This window comes from Rhinatrema bivittatum, chromosome 17, assembly GCF_901001135.1.
Source record: "Rhinatrema bivittatum chromosome 17, aRhiBiv1.1, whole genome shotgun sequence".
Taxonomy (NCBI): domain Eukaryota; kingdom Metazoa; phylum Chordata; class Amphibia; order Gymnophiona; family Rhinatrematidae; genus Rhinatrema; species Rhinatrema bivittatum.
Window position 1 is genome coordinate 26,220,325 of NC_042631.1, and position 17,651 is coordinate 26,237,975.

At 42.9% G+C, this 17,651-nt stretch overlaps 1 protein-coding gene across 1 annotated transcript in view; it reads right to left on the minus strand.

Annotated features, from left to right (window-relative positions):
- Positions 1 to 17,651, minus strand: part of PLEKHA7 (pleckstrin homology domain containing A7) — a 403,482-nt gene that overhangs the window by 151,606 nt on the left and 234,225 nt on the right. Inside the window, exon 5 of the mRNA XM_029583091.1 lies at positions 12,475 to 12,586. Coding sequence (XP_029438951.1) covers positions 12,475 to 12,586 — 112 coding nt within the window. The remainder of the gene's footprint in view (positions 1 to 12,474; positions 12,587 to 17,651) is intronic.

Here is a 17,651-nt window from a genome sequence, read left to right on the forward strand (position 1 = left end):
TGCGACCCTTAGGTGTCATTAGGGCACATTTGGTGCAAGTCAGGACATCATGCTCACTACCCAAACACAAAACACAAACCCTATGGGGGTCTGTGATTGACATAGTCCGGGTACAATCCGGACATCGACGGAACCCCGTCGCCATGGCTTAAGGCCAAATTTAGTCGCGGGCTCGGTAAGTGCCAACAGGCCTCGAGGGCCAAATTCGACGGTAGTCGAGGAAAAAAGGCAAAAAACTTACCGGTTTCCGCGAAGGTGACAAAAATTTGTCGAAGGGAGACCCCTGAGGGGCAAATTTTCTTCGGAAAGAAAAGTACCGAATTCCTGTCAGGAACGTGGTATGGGAGCTCCTTTCACCGCGTGGCAACTGCTGCGCGGAAAAAAGAAGAGTGAAGGGAGACCCCTGCTGGCTGCAGGGTCAGTGCCTTGCTGGGCATGCCCAGTAGGGGCCAGTCAAAGTTCTGTTTAAACTTTGACAGAAGTTTTCCGTAGTGGGCTCCATCCTCGATGTCACCCATTTGTGAGGACAACCATCCTGCTTGTCCTGTGAGAAAAACACACCTACGCAACCCAACACCAATTTGCTTTCATCTCCACCCTATATTCTGGAAGGACAAATCATGACTAGGGTGTGAAATTCACGGAGGTCTTCTAGGCTATGAAATGGATTTCAAAAGTGAAGTGACACCTCAACTAACTATAATAAAGAGAAAATTTGCCTCGCACCTGCATACCTGGTATGCAAATTGAGCTCCACCCCCTCTCTCCTTATATTCTCCAGCTCCACCTTTCTCTGTATGGGAATTGAGCTCTGCCCTCCTCTTTCCCTGAACTCTTCAGCTCTGTCCCACTCTCCATCTCCGCCCCTCTCTGCTACCACATATGGAAAATGAGCTACGCCCTTCTCTCGGGCCATACTTTACAGCTCCACCCCCTCCCCCTGAATAGTCAATCCACTCTCTACTACCATACAGTACACCCAAGCTCGGCGTGCACTCTCTATCATCAAAGATCCCCATAATACTCTTCCTACTCTTCACAGCATTTCCCCATCGTTGGATGGGCCTTTACTACTCGTTATCAAATAAAAGCATAGAAACAGAACAGGATAGATGGTTAATGCAGATTTAAACCGAAAGTTATAAAATACCTTTTCTTTCATGAGTGATCTTATGGAGCAATTCAAAGTTGTGCCATTTGCTCTTTATTTCATTTGCAGATGAATTATGATATATTGTCCTTTGTTGTTAGTTTTTAAGTTGATTGTTGAATTATGTGATGCTTGATTTGTTTTACATTTATATCATTTTATGTTGCCTGCTTTTACCTTATTGTACACTGCCTAGAGCTTTTTTTTTTTTTTTTTTTTTTTTTAGATTGGGCATTTCATAAATTTACAATAAGAACATAAGAAAATGCCATACTGGGTCAGACCAAGGGTCCATCAAGCCCAGCATCCTGTTTCCAACAGTGGCCAATCCAGGCCATAAGAACCTGGCAAGTACCCAAAAACTAAGTCTATTCCATGTTACCATTGCTAATGGCAGTGGCTATTCTCTAAGTGAACTTAATAGCAGGTAATGGACTTCTCCTCCAAGAACTTATCCAATCCTTTTTTAAACACAGCTATACTAACTGCTCTAACCACATCCTCTGGCAACAAATTCCAGAGTTTAATTGTGCGTTGAGTAAAAAAGAACTTTCTCCGATTAGTTTTAAATGTGCCCCATGCTAATTTCATGGAGTACCCCCTAGTCTTTCTACTATCCGAAAGAGTAAATAACCGATTCACATCTACCCGTTCTAGACCTCTCATGATTTTAAACATCTCTATCTTATCCCCCCTCAGTCGTCTCTTCTCCAAGCTGAAAAGTCCTAACCTCTTTAGTCTTTCCTCATAGGGGAGTTGTTCCATTCCCTTTATCATTTTGGTTGCCCTTCTTTGTACCTTCTCCATCGCAATTATATCTTTTTTGAGATGCGGCGACCAGAATTATACACAGTATTCAAGGTGCGGTCTCACCATGGAGTGATACAGAGGCATTATGACATTTTCCGTTTTATTCACCATTCCCTTTCTAATAATTCCCAACATTCTGTTTACCTGACAATTTACCTGCAAGCTACATCTAGTGCTTTCCACTGAAGTAGTCCCTTATGGAAAATTTAGAAAGTTGAACATAATGCTTCAATATTTTTGGCTGTTCTGTATTTTGGAAAAATTACAATTATTTTTCTCCATTGAGAATTTAAACCTGTAATATTTGAATACAAGTTGGACAGAAACCATAAAACTTCTTAATCTGACAATGTGAATGAATGAAAGAATCATGTTTAGATTCTATCTTCCTTATGCGCTTCATTATTTTTTCTGATTTATAGTAGATTCATATTAAACCTCCAACCTCTCATCCTTTCAAACCATTTATCTTTCCAGGTTGGCAAAAAAAAAAAAGAAGACCATACAATTATCCAAGACAAGGTGGATACCATTTAAGCTTAGGATGATTTGGGAAAGGCTTCTGGGTACAGCCCACAGTTGTGATCCTGCCTTGTTGACACTTAACATTTCCACTATTAAAAAATTAATAGATTTTTGTTTGAAATGTTTTCTCAATATCAAACATTTCCTGATAGTTCTATTTTATAGCAAGAAATATGAATAACTGGAAGGGAATCCCATAACCCTTCCTCTTGGTCTTTTTCTTTATATTATGTATATTATTTAATTACACAGCCGCCCACACACCCTAGATAAAAATGGGCAGGGTTTTAATATTACAACCTTGGTTTCCAATACTCCTATAAAAGCTACAAATGAACATAGTGCATGACCATTTTGCTGTCACACTTTTACTATGAAGGTTTTCACTTTTGCTGTTTAAGAGCTGTTTCCCCAAGGGACAGAGGAAACCAGAAAGCGGATGCATATGCTAACTGGAGCATATCACATGATTTTTATTTATTTATTTTTATAAATGAACACCGTTATTGAAAAAAAAAAAAAAAGTAGGTTAAATTAGCTGGATAAACAATACTGATCATTTACTACTGCTGACAGTTTTATAACAAAGCTGAAAAACATTTTTCAAAACTGATGAATTTCTCAATTGTCAAGTTTTGAAAGTTCGCCAGCCTCTGCCTGCTGCCCAGTGTCAGCTAGCACACGCATGCCTAGAAAAGCCAGGAAAAATCGGGTGTCAATAAATCTATTACTAAATTCAATAATCACTCTCATGTCAGTGACAAGATAGTGTGCAGCAAAAGTCATAGGTTCATAGGAATATGACAGGAGCTGTTATGAGAGTGCTTCTGCTATAGTCCCTGGCACTGGACTGACACCACCATCTCATTTCACATAGGCCACACCTTAGCTTAGCTGGAATTTGAACCAGTGCCCTTGCAGGTGAAAAGCTCTGTAATTCTGTGACCATTTCCCAGCTGCCCAGTTCCCTCTAACATTGTATACATGAGAAATTCAAACCTGTACTAGATTCTGCTTTACCTCTTTCATCAAGGTTGACCTGAGGTGGGTGAGAGGCCTACGGTGAACGGGCCAGAGCAGGGATCTATCTTAAGTGAAGAGTGTGAGGGGGAGCAGCGGGGGTGGGAGGAATAGCTGCATCTCTTCAGTGCAGGGGCTCCAACGCTCCTGGCCCACTGGCACTTTGGCAAATGCCTAACTTTCTAGCTGGGAGGATGGGAAGTGGCATCAGCACTGAGAGATGTATTGAGGGTGGGGCTACCAGACCAGCACAGAGCTGCCCCCAAGGCACGAGGCCAAGTGTCATTAGATCAATTTCTGCCTCCCTCTCCTAAGGACCGCCTTTCCCTTCTGTACTACATGACACAAAATGGTAAAATTAGATCTTACCTGCTAATTGGCTTTCCTCGAGTCCTGACAGACCAGTAATCTGTTGGGATTCTCCCTCCCACCAGCAGATGGAGGCAAAGTGTGAAAGCTTCCTCCTCTGAAGTCACTACCATAAAGGCTGGCCCAGCAGAGGGGAAGTCTGTAGTCTATTGCCCAAGCATGGCTTGTTGCTTGTTCCCCTCTTTCTCTTTTTTTTTTTTTTTCATTTTAAGGAGACTTAGCTCAACATCCGGCCTGCTCCCTTGTCTGTTCGTCCTCCCCAGGGTGATAATGCCCCTGGTATTATAGGATGCTGGTTCCCTACCTCCTCCAGTATGGGAATTCAGAAAAAAAAAAAAAAAAAAGACATAATGAAAATGGTAACAGAAAAGAGGAGAACAGACTCCTTTCACATTCTACTATGCTCCCTTGCTGCTTCTATTCTCATTTACTTATCTGGGTACATATCTGGATACATATTACCCTCTTCATTTATTTATCTATTTACTTATTTATTTTATTTATTTTTTTATGGGAGGGATCTAGACTGGTCTGTCAAGACTCGAGGAAAGCCAATTATCAGGTAGAGGTGTGAATCGTGTGATCGATCGTCTTAACGATCGATTTTGGCTGGGGGGGGAGGGAAATCGGATCGTCGTGTTTTGTTTTGTTATCATTAAAAATCGTAAATCGGGGGAGGGCGGGAAAACCGGCACACCAAAAAAACCCTAACACCCACCCCGAACCTTTAAAACAAACCCCCACCCTCCCGAACCCCCCCAAAATGTTTTAAATGACCTGGGGTCCAGTGGGAGGGTCCTGGCGCAATCCCGGCGCGATGTCCCACTCTCTGGCCACAACAAAAAAAACCCCTACCCCGAACCTTTAAAACAAACCCCCCCCCAAAATGTTTTAAATGACCTGGGGTCCCGGCGCCATTTTGCAATACGGCATTACGGCCAGCACCATTTTGCAATACGGCTCGAGTGCAAGAGGTCATTCCCGGACCCCCGCTGGACTTTTGGCAAGTCTTGTGGGGGTCAGGAGGCCCCCCCAAGCTGGCCAAAAGTCCCTGGGGGTCCAGCGGGGGTCCGGGAGCGATCTCCTGGACGCGTGACGTCGGGAGCTAGGAATCAAAATGGCGCCGGCGCTACCTTTGCCCTGTCACATGATAAGGGCAAAGGGCCACCGGCGCCATTTCTCTTCACAGCAGTCGTGGCCAGAGAGCGGGACATCGCGCCGGGACCCCAGGTCATTTAAAACATTTTGGGGGGGTTCGGGAGGGTGGGGGTTTGTTTTAAAGGTTCGGGGTGGGTGTTAGGGTTTTTTGGGTGTGCTGGTTTTCCCGCCCCCTGTTTAACAATACAATACAAATGCCCCTGACGATAAATCGTGGGCATTTGTATTGTATCGTGCACTCTAACGATTTTGGACGATTTCAAAATTATCTGACGATAATTTTAATTGTTCAAAAATGATTCACATCCCTATTAGCAGGTATGATCTAATTGTACTTTCCTCATCATCCTGCCAGACCAGTAACCTGTGAGATGTACCTAAGCTGTACTCTCCCCGGGTGGGATCCCAAATGCTGCTTTCTAGGACACCTGTACTAAAACTTGTCTCCTCTCACTCTTGGACATGTAATCTATAATGCTTTGTAAAAGTGTGGACGGATGCCCACATGGCCACCCTGCAGATATCCCAAGGCATAACCACTCTGAATTCTTCCCAAGACATTGCCTGTACTATTGAAGAATGTGCCCTCAGCCCTCTGGGTAGTGGTTTGTTTTCTATTATATAAGCTGCCACTGTTGTCTCCCTGATCCATCTGGTGATCGAGGCCTTGGACGCTGCCTGTGCTTTACTGGGCCCTGCGAACAGGATAAATAGCCTGTCTGACTTCCTGAAGTTATTGGTCATGTACAGGTATTTCAAGAGGCACCTGTAAACATCTAGGAACCTCAAATCTCTGCATTTTCCTATACACTCTGCCTTCCTAAATCCAGGAAGAAAGATGGGCTGATTGAGGTGAAAGTCTGATACCACCTTGAGTAGGAAGGTGGGTACTGGGGTCTGATTGTCATTTTTTTCTCTTGAGAAGGATACGTATGGATCCCTGCAAGACAGCCCTGCAACTCAAGATCCTTCTGGCCAAACACAGGGCTACCAACATCACCGTCTTCAGTGTTAGACCTCTCTGGAAACTTCCCTAATGGGCTCAAATGGTGCTTTGGCTACCTGGACAGGCCAACTCCCCGTCATTGCGCGCTTTTGTCGCTAAGGGGGGCTCGGGAGTTCCCTTCCTTTGGAAATAGTCTATTGCCCTAAAAGGGTTCAGATCTGCCCGGGATCCTAATTGGGTGGGAGATCTGGCCTCTACCGTCCCTTTGTCTATACTCCCTGGGTCATTGACTCCAATTACAACCCCCTCACGAAGCTTCTGGGCTTCTCTTTCGATAACCTCTGGGGCCTTGTTTCTCCCAAACAGTAGTCTCCCTTTAAAGGGTAGCTTCCCTAGCCTGTTCTTGGACACCGAGTCTGCTCCCCAGTTTTTCAGCCATAATAGCCATCTTGCCATGACCTCTGTTGCTGCTAATTTAGTTAAGACTCTTATGAGGTCATACATCATATCTGCCACAAAGGCTGCTGCCGAATCAACTAGGGTTGCATCCGCCCTATCCCCCGAGGGACCTGCTTCCTCGGGACCCTGAATCTTTTGCTGAGACCAGATTAGAAAGGACCTGGCTACATAACCTCCACAGAGCTGAAAGCTCAAAAACCTCTCTTCATTAACGTCTCCACTTTCCGGTCCTGAAGGTCTTTCAGGGCTGCCCAACCTTCTACTGGCACTGTAGTTTTCTTTGCTACTGCGGCATCCACTCTTGGCAGATCTAGAAGCCTCTCCTTATTCTGCTGTTCTGTTAGGTATAGCCTCTGAATAGTTCTTCGGCTTCTAAGCAAAGATTCTGGCAGGTCCCACGCCACTGTCGGCATGTCCTGAATTGCTGAATGGATGGGAAATACCTTGCATGGTTTCTTTATCCCTGTCAAGATAGGATTTCTCTTCATTCTAACTTTGGGCAATTCTTCCTTCAAACTTAGGACCTGTGAGACCTTTGAAATTAGGGCTCCCAGCTCATCTGACCTAAACAAACATACAGTTAAGTCCCTAGCCTCAGGTTCCTCCTCACCTAAAATTTTCTTCTAGGGAAGAACCCTCTTCCTCCTCAAACCCCCACGTGGGCCTCCATGGCGGGATTCCAGTCCTCCCAGCCTAAGAGCGACTTGGTTTTTTCCCACAGAGAAGCTGCCTTGCTCTGCTTCTCCTTCATCTGGAGATAGGCTTGGTGCTTAGCCAAAATGACGTTTGAGGAAAACTCAGACTCCTCCTTCCCTGGGAGCTCTGATCGCTGATGCTGCCCCACCCTCCAACATTGTGGAACAATGCCTCAACTGCCCTGAAACTGGATCCAGTAATGGTGGAAAGAGTACGCTCCCTGGCACACACTGCTCAATTGGCCCAGCCTGCTTCCTTCTTCTACTGGGGCCTGCTTCTCGCCATCACAGTTGCAGCAGAAAGAGCCGGCGACACTAGGGACCCACTGGGCCCCGCACCTGGTGCACTTCTTCCCTCTGTCTATACCCGGGGCAGACTGCGATGCTTTGGGCCAGGCTGCTTCTCTGCCTCTTTTTTTCTTTTACTCACAATTTAGGCGATTTTGTCGGGAAACCAGGAGACCAAAACAACTGGTTGCCCTGGGGAGGGAAGATCAGACCTACAGAGGCTGTCGTCCTGCGGAGTTCCCCACCCCGGCTCTGGCGCCTAAGGAAAGCGACTTTAAGGAAGGCCGGTGCCCTAGGGCCTCTCCTCACACTGCTGGACCAGCGACAGCTGTGTTCCATCCACTCTGCTGGAGGCGGAGACTACTGATTTACCCTCTGCTGGGCCAGCCTTTATGGTAGTGACGTCAGAGGAGGAAGCTTTCACACTCTGTCCCCATCTGCTGGTGGGAGGGAGAATCCCCACAGGTTACTGGTCTGGCAAGATGATAAGGAAGCAGCAGTTATAATAGTCCGATCAGTACTCCATGAGGTGTATGTATTTCTCAATTTGAATATACTGTTACTGTTTTTAATCATATTGTATGATCTCAATATGGATCTATAAAAAGTCAGCCACATTTTTCCTAGTCATTTTTTTAAATTTTAGTTTCTTTTCAGATGCTCTTACTTTGAAATATAGACAATCTGCTTTTGTTTTTAACTTCACTTTGTCAATGTCCTTGACAGACACACTACCCCTCAACTTAAATACGTAATTCCTATTGATATTATTGTAACCAGCTCCAACTATAGCACAACCTTACTGCTGAGATGTGCCTTAAATGGCAGTCCAGATTTTGAACTGCAAATATTTTCTTGGGCTATTTTTAAAAAACAAGAATCAGATGAACTGTAACTATGCATAGTACACAAACCATGACTAATGAAATATATACATCATGCCCAGATACAGATAATCAAGAGGAAAAATACCCTCATCATCTTTTCCAATTCCTATATTCTGCACGACTGAGTTGCATTGAGTGAATTATAAAGGTACATTTTCCCCCATCAAAAAAAAAATATATAAGCATGCTGCATATGTTCCAACACAAACACTGGCGGTGTACATCACATCACATACATATATATAAAGAGAGAGAGATTCTGATTTTAGGTGTTTATAAACTGAGGTGTCTATTTTCCGGCTAAGTAGGGGTTCTTTGAGGATACATAACAAATCCGTGTTTATTGGGGTTTCCACAGCACAAGTACTATTCATATGCGCTTTTTCCAGCTGAATCAAATACACACATTTGTGCAGCTGAGGAGTAGTTTCATGTAAAAGGCACCAAAATAAAGTGTAGGATCCAGGATAGGTAAAAGGAAGGGTTAGAGAAGTAGTATTTTTCCAGTGTTTATCCAATAAACACTTTTTTTTTTTTTTTTTTGCATGGGTGTATTTCATCAGGGTTTATCAATGAAAACCTAAAATCAGAAGCCATATATCTTTCTCAACATTTTTTATTCATCAACACAAATAAAAGCAAAACAGTACGTTCAGTTGCAAATCATCAAAGCCCAAGTGTCAATGACTTTATAACCCCTTATCCCCCATAAACTTATTTATACACATCCCCTACGGGGAGTATCTCGACATTAATACAACTCTGTAGCACTTAGAAGCAGCTGGTCAGGCCTCCAGGCAAAAACACAAAACCAACCTATACAATAATTAGGAAACAGCAAGGACTATAACTCTTCTGAAAGCATTGCAATAAATGGTCTCCAACTGACAAAAAAACTGCATAAGTTTTAGAGGTTTTAGTGACAGTGGAACGGTATTCCATATACTGAAGATCAATCATGAGATTCTTCCAAAAGAGAAGTCAGGGAATGAGTCTTGTAGTCAATGAATGAAAATACAAGTTTTAGCAACTAAAAAGACTTTGGCTACTTGTAATTTGCGGTACCTTCCACTCAAAATATGACCTGGCAAACAGTACAATAAACAAAGCTCTGCTGAAAAGGGGATATAACTCCCAGTAATTATTCCCAATTCATAAATCAAGCCACGCCAAAAAGACAGCAACTTCACACACTCCTACAAACAGTAAAAGGGCATGCCCGTGGCAGCACATTTCCAGCAATCATCCCAACTACTCAGTCCCTACCAGACAGGCTCTCACAGGGGCTAAAACAGTTATATGTAAAATACAAAACTGAAACTCTTCTATATTGGATGTAACCTGATACATAAAAGCATTACACTACTATAGAGACCTCAGTAGTTACCATACATTTATATTTTTATTTATTTATTTATTTATTTATTGTTACTTATATTCCATTTTTCAGCACTTCAAAGCAGATTACATTCAGGTCACAAGCAGCGTCGGTGGGATTTGAACCTTGGTTTGTAGCCCACTACTCTAACCACTTGGCTACTCCTCCACCTTATATCTTTAAATATATATACATACAAATACGCACATCCACACAGACAGTGAATTGAGGAAAAGTGTGAAGAAGTAATTAATGTTGTCAATCATAAATATTCTGAATGGCTTTTACTCCCAAACAGACAAGTTTTTCAGGCAATCAATTAATCAATCCATGCAAACATACAAATGTAAAAGTGAAGAGTAACAAAAGGCTGGCTTAACCGGGAAAATCAAATCTCCCCAGCAGACTTCTACAATTAAAAGTATTGCATAATTAAGCTGACATTGTGCTTCAAGGTGATGCACGTGAAAACCGAGGCTGCAATTCCCCCTGCTACGGCAGCAAGCACGCGCACTCCGATATTAAGGCGGCCGTGACGAGCTGGCACACGGCCGAGACCGTCACAGCAGGGGAGGTGGCAGCTGTCATAGCCCCCCGGGGCCCCCGGTAACTGACAGAACTGCCGGGGGGGGATCACTATTTAAAAGAGGGATTTTCAGCGCAGGGTATCTCATGCCTCCACTGCCCTTCCAGATTGTTCCCTCAGGGCAGAAGGGCAGACACCAGCTGGTCCCCCTCCCCTGGACACAGCCCAGCTAGCTAGCACAGGAATCCTCACCAAACTTGAATTAAACAATTTTCCAATCTGTGTGTCTGTAGCTTGATTTCTGTCCTCTCTCTCTCTCTGCTTTCTATTGGTCTTTCCTTAAGTTTCCTCTCCGTCTCCTCATTTATTTTCAATCCTATTTTCCTTTTTTCTCTCCTTTCTTTAACATTTCTATTTGTTTTCCAACATGTTCCATCCTTCTCTATTCGTAACCTATATCTCCACTTTCTCCCCTCAACGCAGCTTCTTAGCTCTTCCTGCATCTTCCCTCCCCTCTCACAGCCAGCGTCCCCTCTTCCAGTCAGTATCATCTTGCATAGCTCCCCCCCCCCCCCTTTCGGTTTCCCAGTCCTCTCTACCGGCAGTAAACCAGATCTGACTGAGCAGCTCAAGTAGCCGGGAGAGACCACAGGTGGAAGGCACCGTCGCTCTCATACTACTGTTCCCGCCTCCCCGTGCAAGCCATTGGTCAAGCTTTCTACTGCCAGCCAATAAGCTGCAGAGGAGGCAGAAACAGTAGCACAAGAAACATAAGAAGTTGCCATACTGGGTCAGACCAAGGGTCCATCAAACCCAGTATCCCATTTCCAACAGTGGTCAGGCACATTTTTACTCTAAAAACTTAACGCCTGCCCCGGAACAGGCATTAATTCTTGAGGAGCCCCTAAAGTTAACAGAAAAGCAGAAAATACTGCTTTACATATTAAAACAGGCGCCCGGAAAAGATGGATCGGCATGCGTTAGGAGAGCGGGCACTCAATCACAAGCGCCCATTTTACGCTCGCAGATACTGCATTGGCCTGCATGTGCAGCATGGAGCTCTCGGTTCCCTTAAGTCAAGTTCCATTCAGGCCATAGGGAGATGGTCAGATCAAGGCCCTAAGGAAGCAGACGTACCTGATCAGGTCCAGCTTTTGAACTGTACAACCTGTGAAGTCACACAGGGCGCCATGCATGCAGGAGCATCGCTATTCTGGCACAAACCCTACCCCCAACACCCTTCCACATCATGTCAGCAGCGAGGAAAAAGAAAGAGCATTGGGGGGGGGGGGTTAATAATGCTAGTGGGGGGGAGTGGGAAAGAGAGAACGGGGGATACTGTATTTGAGCCAGCTATCAAAGGAGGGCGCACTATGTCAGAGCAGCCACCACCGAAAGGGGGTGAGGGGCCACCAATTTCTGGTTTTGCATAGGGGCAAAGGTGGGTGCAGACCTGCAAGTTTATTTTCAAAGGGACACTCCCTTTGGGCCGACGTGCACATCACAAGTACAAAAAGTAAAGTGCCTGTGGATTCTGCACCTCCCTGACCCTTTTTCTCCCTTGGATAAAAGTACACTTGTGAAACCGTGCATATCGTGCTACCTGCATGCACGGAGAGGAGAAGCAACATTCAAAAGCTATTTTCACACAAGTAAACATATTTGCCTGCATAAAAACCTTTGAAAATTGTTCTGTGGTTCATTATATATTTATAATGGTTCATTATATATTTATAATGTATTTATAGTTATACTCCATACTGTACATAGTTCATCACAGTTTACTGTCCGCTTCCTTGCCTTTATCTCCTCTGCAGCCTATGCTATGCCCCCTCCCAATACCCCTGTTCATTGTATTTCCTTTCCTCCTTTTTAGTTCCAATGTAAACCGGCATGATGTTTGCATACTAATGCCGGTATATAAAAACCTTAAATAAATAAATAAATAAATAAATAAATTCACAAGGAAAGCTTTCAGCACCACTCCGTGTTCATCACTGATTTTTCATACAAATGCAAAATTAATTATAGTCTGCACAATTTAAAGATTCACCACAAAAAAACGTAGCTTCACCAAGAACCCCCCTGAAAACACACATATGAGTACACTACATAAATATTGCACCCCCAATTTGGATTCTGTTTACAATTTAAAGGTTGCCAAGTCACAGTTTTATCCATCTCTTCTTTGTCAAGTAGGGCAGAGAGGAAGATAGTAAAGTGTTTTAAAAATTACAGAAAGCAGAACTATTTATTTTCTTACCTTTGCGGCATATTTTGCATCTGTTGTGGATGTAGTTACTGCAGTGGAGCTTTCACTGACCAGGCTGGAGGGTCTTTGGTCTGCCTGTTGCTGTGACATGGGGAAATTGTGCCTAAAAACAGATGAACATGCTCTGTAAAAAGGCATCTGTTTTTAAACTTCACACTCAAGGTTTTGGTCAAATAATACATAAGTGCTTTTAAAATTACTACACATAAATAAATATTAACAAGGAAGGGTGGGGTGTTTAATGGGACATGAAAAAGTGACAGGCAGTTTAATTTTCTGGCTCATAATGTAATGGGAAGCTATTATATATTATAGACCCCCATATCTCACAAAATAAAACAATCAGAAGTTATAGAACCATTAAGCCTAAGGTGAAATTTAAACTTGCCAGTTAATTTCTTTTCCTTTAGTCCTGCCAGACCAGTCCAGACAAGTGAGTTATGCCAGCAGACAGACAGAGAGAAAAAAGCTGAAAGTTGACTTTTAGGGATCTGGTGCTGCCTTCAGCTCTTCAGTATCCTACATCAAAGCTAAGACAACCAAAGACAATTGTTTTGGTTTTCATATCTCTACAACCAAAACCTGATGTTGCCAAAAAAAACTTAATTCCATTGTCATTAACCCAGGAATAAGATAATTCCTATACCAATGTACTGGATTAGGCCAAATCACCGCCTGAGATACATGCACATCTCTGAGTTTTGAATACAGGGTGGGCATGTGTAAGCCTGATTTGTGTGCGCATCCCCTAATTAATGCACGCACCGGGCTTTTAAAATTCACCTTTTAATATATTGTTTGCCCCGCAAGCAGACATAAGCACTAAATAGGGTAAAATGGCAATATAATAAGAGAAGCAGAGGCAAACAGCATCATTTATTTTTAGAAATTCGAGTTGCTAAAATCCAATGTTGATTTTATTTTTCTCAACTTAACTGCAAAAAAAAAAAAAAAAAGCAGCAAATCTAAAAAAAAAAAAAGGACTTGGTCAATTTACACCAATAAAATATATGGATTGTTCTGTGCCCAGGCTATTGAACTGTAAATTGGATCATGTTGTCATCTGGCCTTTAACGGCTTCACTGACTGTGCACATCTTTGTGAGAGGCTGTGATAATCCCAATCCTGGAAGCATGTGTCAATTTCCAGTCACCCTTACTGCAAGAAATTTCCAGAGCACCAAAATGCAAACTATTGCATGTTTTAATATTCACCATTTTGATGATTTCATTTTGAAGCAAATTTGATTTCTTTTTCTCCTAATACCATTAAACATTTATCACTGTGGAAAAGCACATACTTCCCTTCACATACCTCTGCAAACTGCTCAGTGGTTTAAAAAAAAATGCAAGACTCAAAACTGGTAAACAGAATACATATCAGAATCCCTGATACGTGCAAAACACTAAAATATTGCTTTCCCAGCTGTGCCAATGCTATTTAGTCCAGAATGGAGATTTATGAAAGTGTAATGCCTCAGTCTAGAAGACTGATCACTTATTTTATCTAATCTCAGGGAAGCCATATCACACTCCCTGCACAAAATCATACTTTAAAATAATTTTAAATCAAGTTAGTAACTTGAGTGTCAGCTGTTTTTAAATTCTGTAATCATATCTTCACAGGGAAAAAAAAACAAATATAAGCAAAAAAACCCAAACTGTTCTGTCCATGTAACAAACATTTAGGAAGAAAGGTTTGGATTCTTTCATGGTTGCAGCAGATCATTTCACTGAAGAAATGAAGATTAGATTTAGATGAGTCATTCCCAAAGATGTTGTCAAATGAAACCTTGATCCTTTACATTTTTTAAATAGTCTACGAGAAAAGGCATGGGTTGTGTTCCTTTTCATTTATTTAGGTTTCTGTACACAAATTCCAAACAAAAATGCTTAAAACAAATTACAACATTTAAAAATTCTTAGAACTGTCTGGCATGCATGGAAACCAAGTGTAAGAGTATTTACTACAAATTTAACTGAAAAACGTTCATTTTTCAAACATTTAAGGGTGTTACCCACCTGTCAAGGGGGCTGCACGCTCTTCCAGAAACCTAATTAAAATGAAATTGGGTCATAAAAGGCAAAAAAAAAAAGAAAGAAAAGAAATCTGCTCCCAACTGAATAATTTTAGTGCGCAGCGCCAAGAATTTTATTCCTATCATCTTGAGCTACTCTACAGAAGCCAGAGCTACCGTAATTTGAAGTTAATTATGAAAATATAGCATCTTATTGGGGTTTTGTTTATTCCTGGGGTTCAGAGGCATCACTCCAGATTTGAAATATTGTCTTTTTTTCCCTTTGTGGCTTGCTGCAAAAATCCCCCTCCTTCTAGTGAGGACTAGATGTACTGCATATATTTTTTCTCTTTCAATATAAGTATTTCATTTTGATTTCTATATGCAACGTGCTTTTTTCTTTCCTGACAAAGAGGTCAATATTCAACACCACTTAGCCGGATAAGTTCAGACTCATCCGGCTAAGTGGCGCTGTTTCAATATTTGGCTACGTTCAGTGGCCACCACTTAGCCGAATAACTATTTATCTAATTAACTCCCCCCCCCCCGTTTAGATAACCTCTTTCACGTATCCCACTTTGATATTTTTACTTATATAATCTAATCTGTTATTTGTATGTTCTGAATGTTCCTTATTTAATTATGCAATAATTGTAAAGCCTGTTGCTAAGTTCTGTTCTATGTAAACCGACGAGATGTTCCCAACGTTCGTCGGTATATAAAAGTTATTAAATATATAATATAATAATTTATCTAATTAACTAATTTAACTAATTTTGATGGAGATCTGGTGAGGGTGCCATAGACCAGGGTATGTTAGATTGTCTGGTAGTTGCTGAAACCACCATCCGCCTCTATCATATCAAAATATAAAATATGCAAATTAATACCAGAGACATCAATGCCATACAGGGGCTGCCTACAACCTGCAGAGGTGTCAGGAAAATGCAGACTGCACGGGGGCTGAACCCAGAACCTCTCAGAGGAGCGTGCTTGTACTGGAACAGTACAGAAACGGGAGGCTCCGCACGCTCTGTTTCACTTTTGCTCTTCAGTGGATGGTGGCAGGAGAATAATTCTTCCCCTCCCGCCAACCTACACCTGCTCTGGAGCAGGACCCACCCTGGCCGCAGCAAGAGCCAGAGCCCTTTCGGCTAGGGATCTGTTTCATCCTCTCGCGTCCAGGCGGCTCGGTTCTCGGATGCCGGAAAGCTGCTGCCCTGCCTCCTGTGTTGTTATCAAAAGTCTCACGAGAACGGCCAGGGAGTTCAGGGCATTGTGTGGTGCAGGATCCTCCTCTTCCTCCTCCTCCTCCCATGAGCTTGCACTGGATGTCCATAAATGGTTGGCAATTGCACTATCAGAAGAGAAACATAGAAACATAGAAATGACGGCAGAAGAAGACCAAACGGCCCATCCAGTCTGCCCAGCAAGCTTCACACATTTTTTTTCTCATACTTATCTGTTTCTCTTAGCTCTTTGGTTCTATTTCCCTTCCATCCCCACCATTAATGTAGAGAGCAGTGATGGAGCTGCATCCAAGTGAAATATCAAGCTTGATTAGTTAGGGGTAGTAGGGGTAGTAACCGCCACAATAAGCAAGCTACACCCTTGCTTATTTGTTTTACCCAGACTATGTTATTCAGGCATTATTGGTTGTTTTTCTTCTCCCCTGCCGTTGAAGCAGAGAGCTATGCTGGATATGCGTGATGTATCAGTTTTTCTTCTCCCCTGCCGTTGAAGCAGAGAGCTATGCTGGATATGCGTGAAGTATCAGTTTTTCTTCTCCCCTGCCGTTGAAGCAGAGAGCTATGCTGGATATGCGTGAAGTATCAGTTTTTCTTCTCCCCTGCCGTTGAAGCAGAGAGCTATGCTGGATATGCGTGAAGTATCAGTTTTTCTTCTCCCCTGCCGTTGAAGCAGAGAGCTATGCTGGATATGCGTGAAGTATCAGTTTTTCTTCTCCCCTGCCGTTGAAGCAGAGAGCTATGCTGGATATGCATTGAAAGTGAAGTATCAGGCTTATTTGGTTTGGGGTAGTAACCGCCGTAACAAGCCAGCTACTCCCCGCTTTGTGAGTGCGAATCCTTTTTTCTTCTCCCCTGCTGTTGAAGCAGGGAGCTATGCTGGATATGCGTGAAGTATCAGTTTTTCTTCTCCCCTGCCGTTGAAGCAGGGAGCTATGCTGGATATGCGTGAAGTATCAGTTTTTCTTCTCCCCTGCCATTGAAGCAGAGAGCTATGCTGGATATGCATTGAAAGTGAAGTATCAGGCTTATTTGGTTTGGGGTAGTAACCGCCGTAACAAGCCAGCTACTCCCCGCTTTGTGAGTGAGAATCCTTTTTTCCACATTTCCTCTTGCTGTTGAAGCTTAGAGCGATGTAGGAGTCACAGTAACCATGTGTATGTTTATTGAATAAGGGTATTATCTCCATGCAGTAGCCGTCATTCTGGCGAGCCACCCACTCTTCATTGACGGCCTCTTGACTTTATGGATCCACAGTGTTTATCCCACGCTCCTTTGAAGTCCTTTCACAGTTCTGGTCTTGATTTGATGTCATCGGGAAAAGCGTGAAAAAGCATCCATAGTGGATGCAAATTTTAGAAGATTGCAATTTTCCCAAAATTAATGAGGTTAGATGACGACAAACTGCCATAATTAGAAACATAGCAACATGATGGCAAAAATAACCATACAGCTTATCTAGTCTGCCCAGGTACACAACTGCTCAGGCTCTGCAATCCCTACCCCACTTCCTCAGAGGTGCCTTGTGCTTCCCCCCATGCTTTCTTGAATTCAGACACCGTCCTTATCTCCACCACCACTTCCACTTAACTTCATTTTCACCTCATCCTATGACTCAATATCCTTTCTGTTGAAAGAGACCCACCTCCCGTGCATTGATACCTCTGAGACATTTAAATGTCTGTCACATGTCCCCTGTCTCGCCTTTCCTATAGGGTATACATATTAACTGACGTTTTGGTGAACAGTACTTAGAGGTCAAGTTGGAATATAAGTGGCAATTTGTGGTACTGTAAGTTGCTTAGGGAATATTGTATATTAGGGAATGAAACAGAATAATGTTCATAGCTATTACCCCAGTATAAGTCCAGTATTTAGCAGTTTCTGTTCGTAAAGGTTAGGGG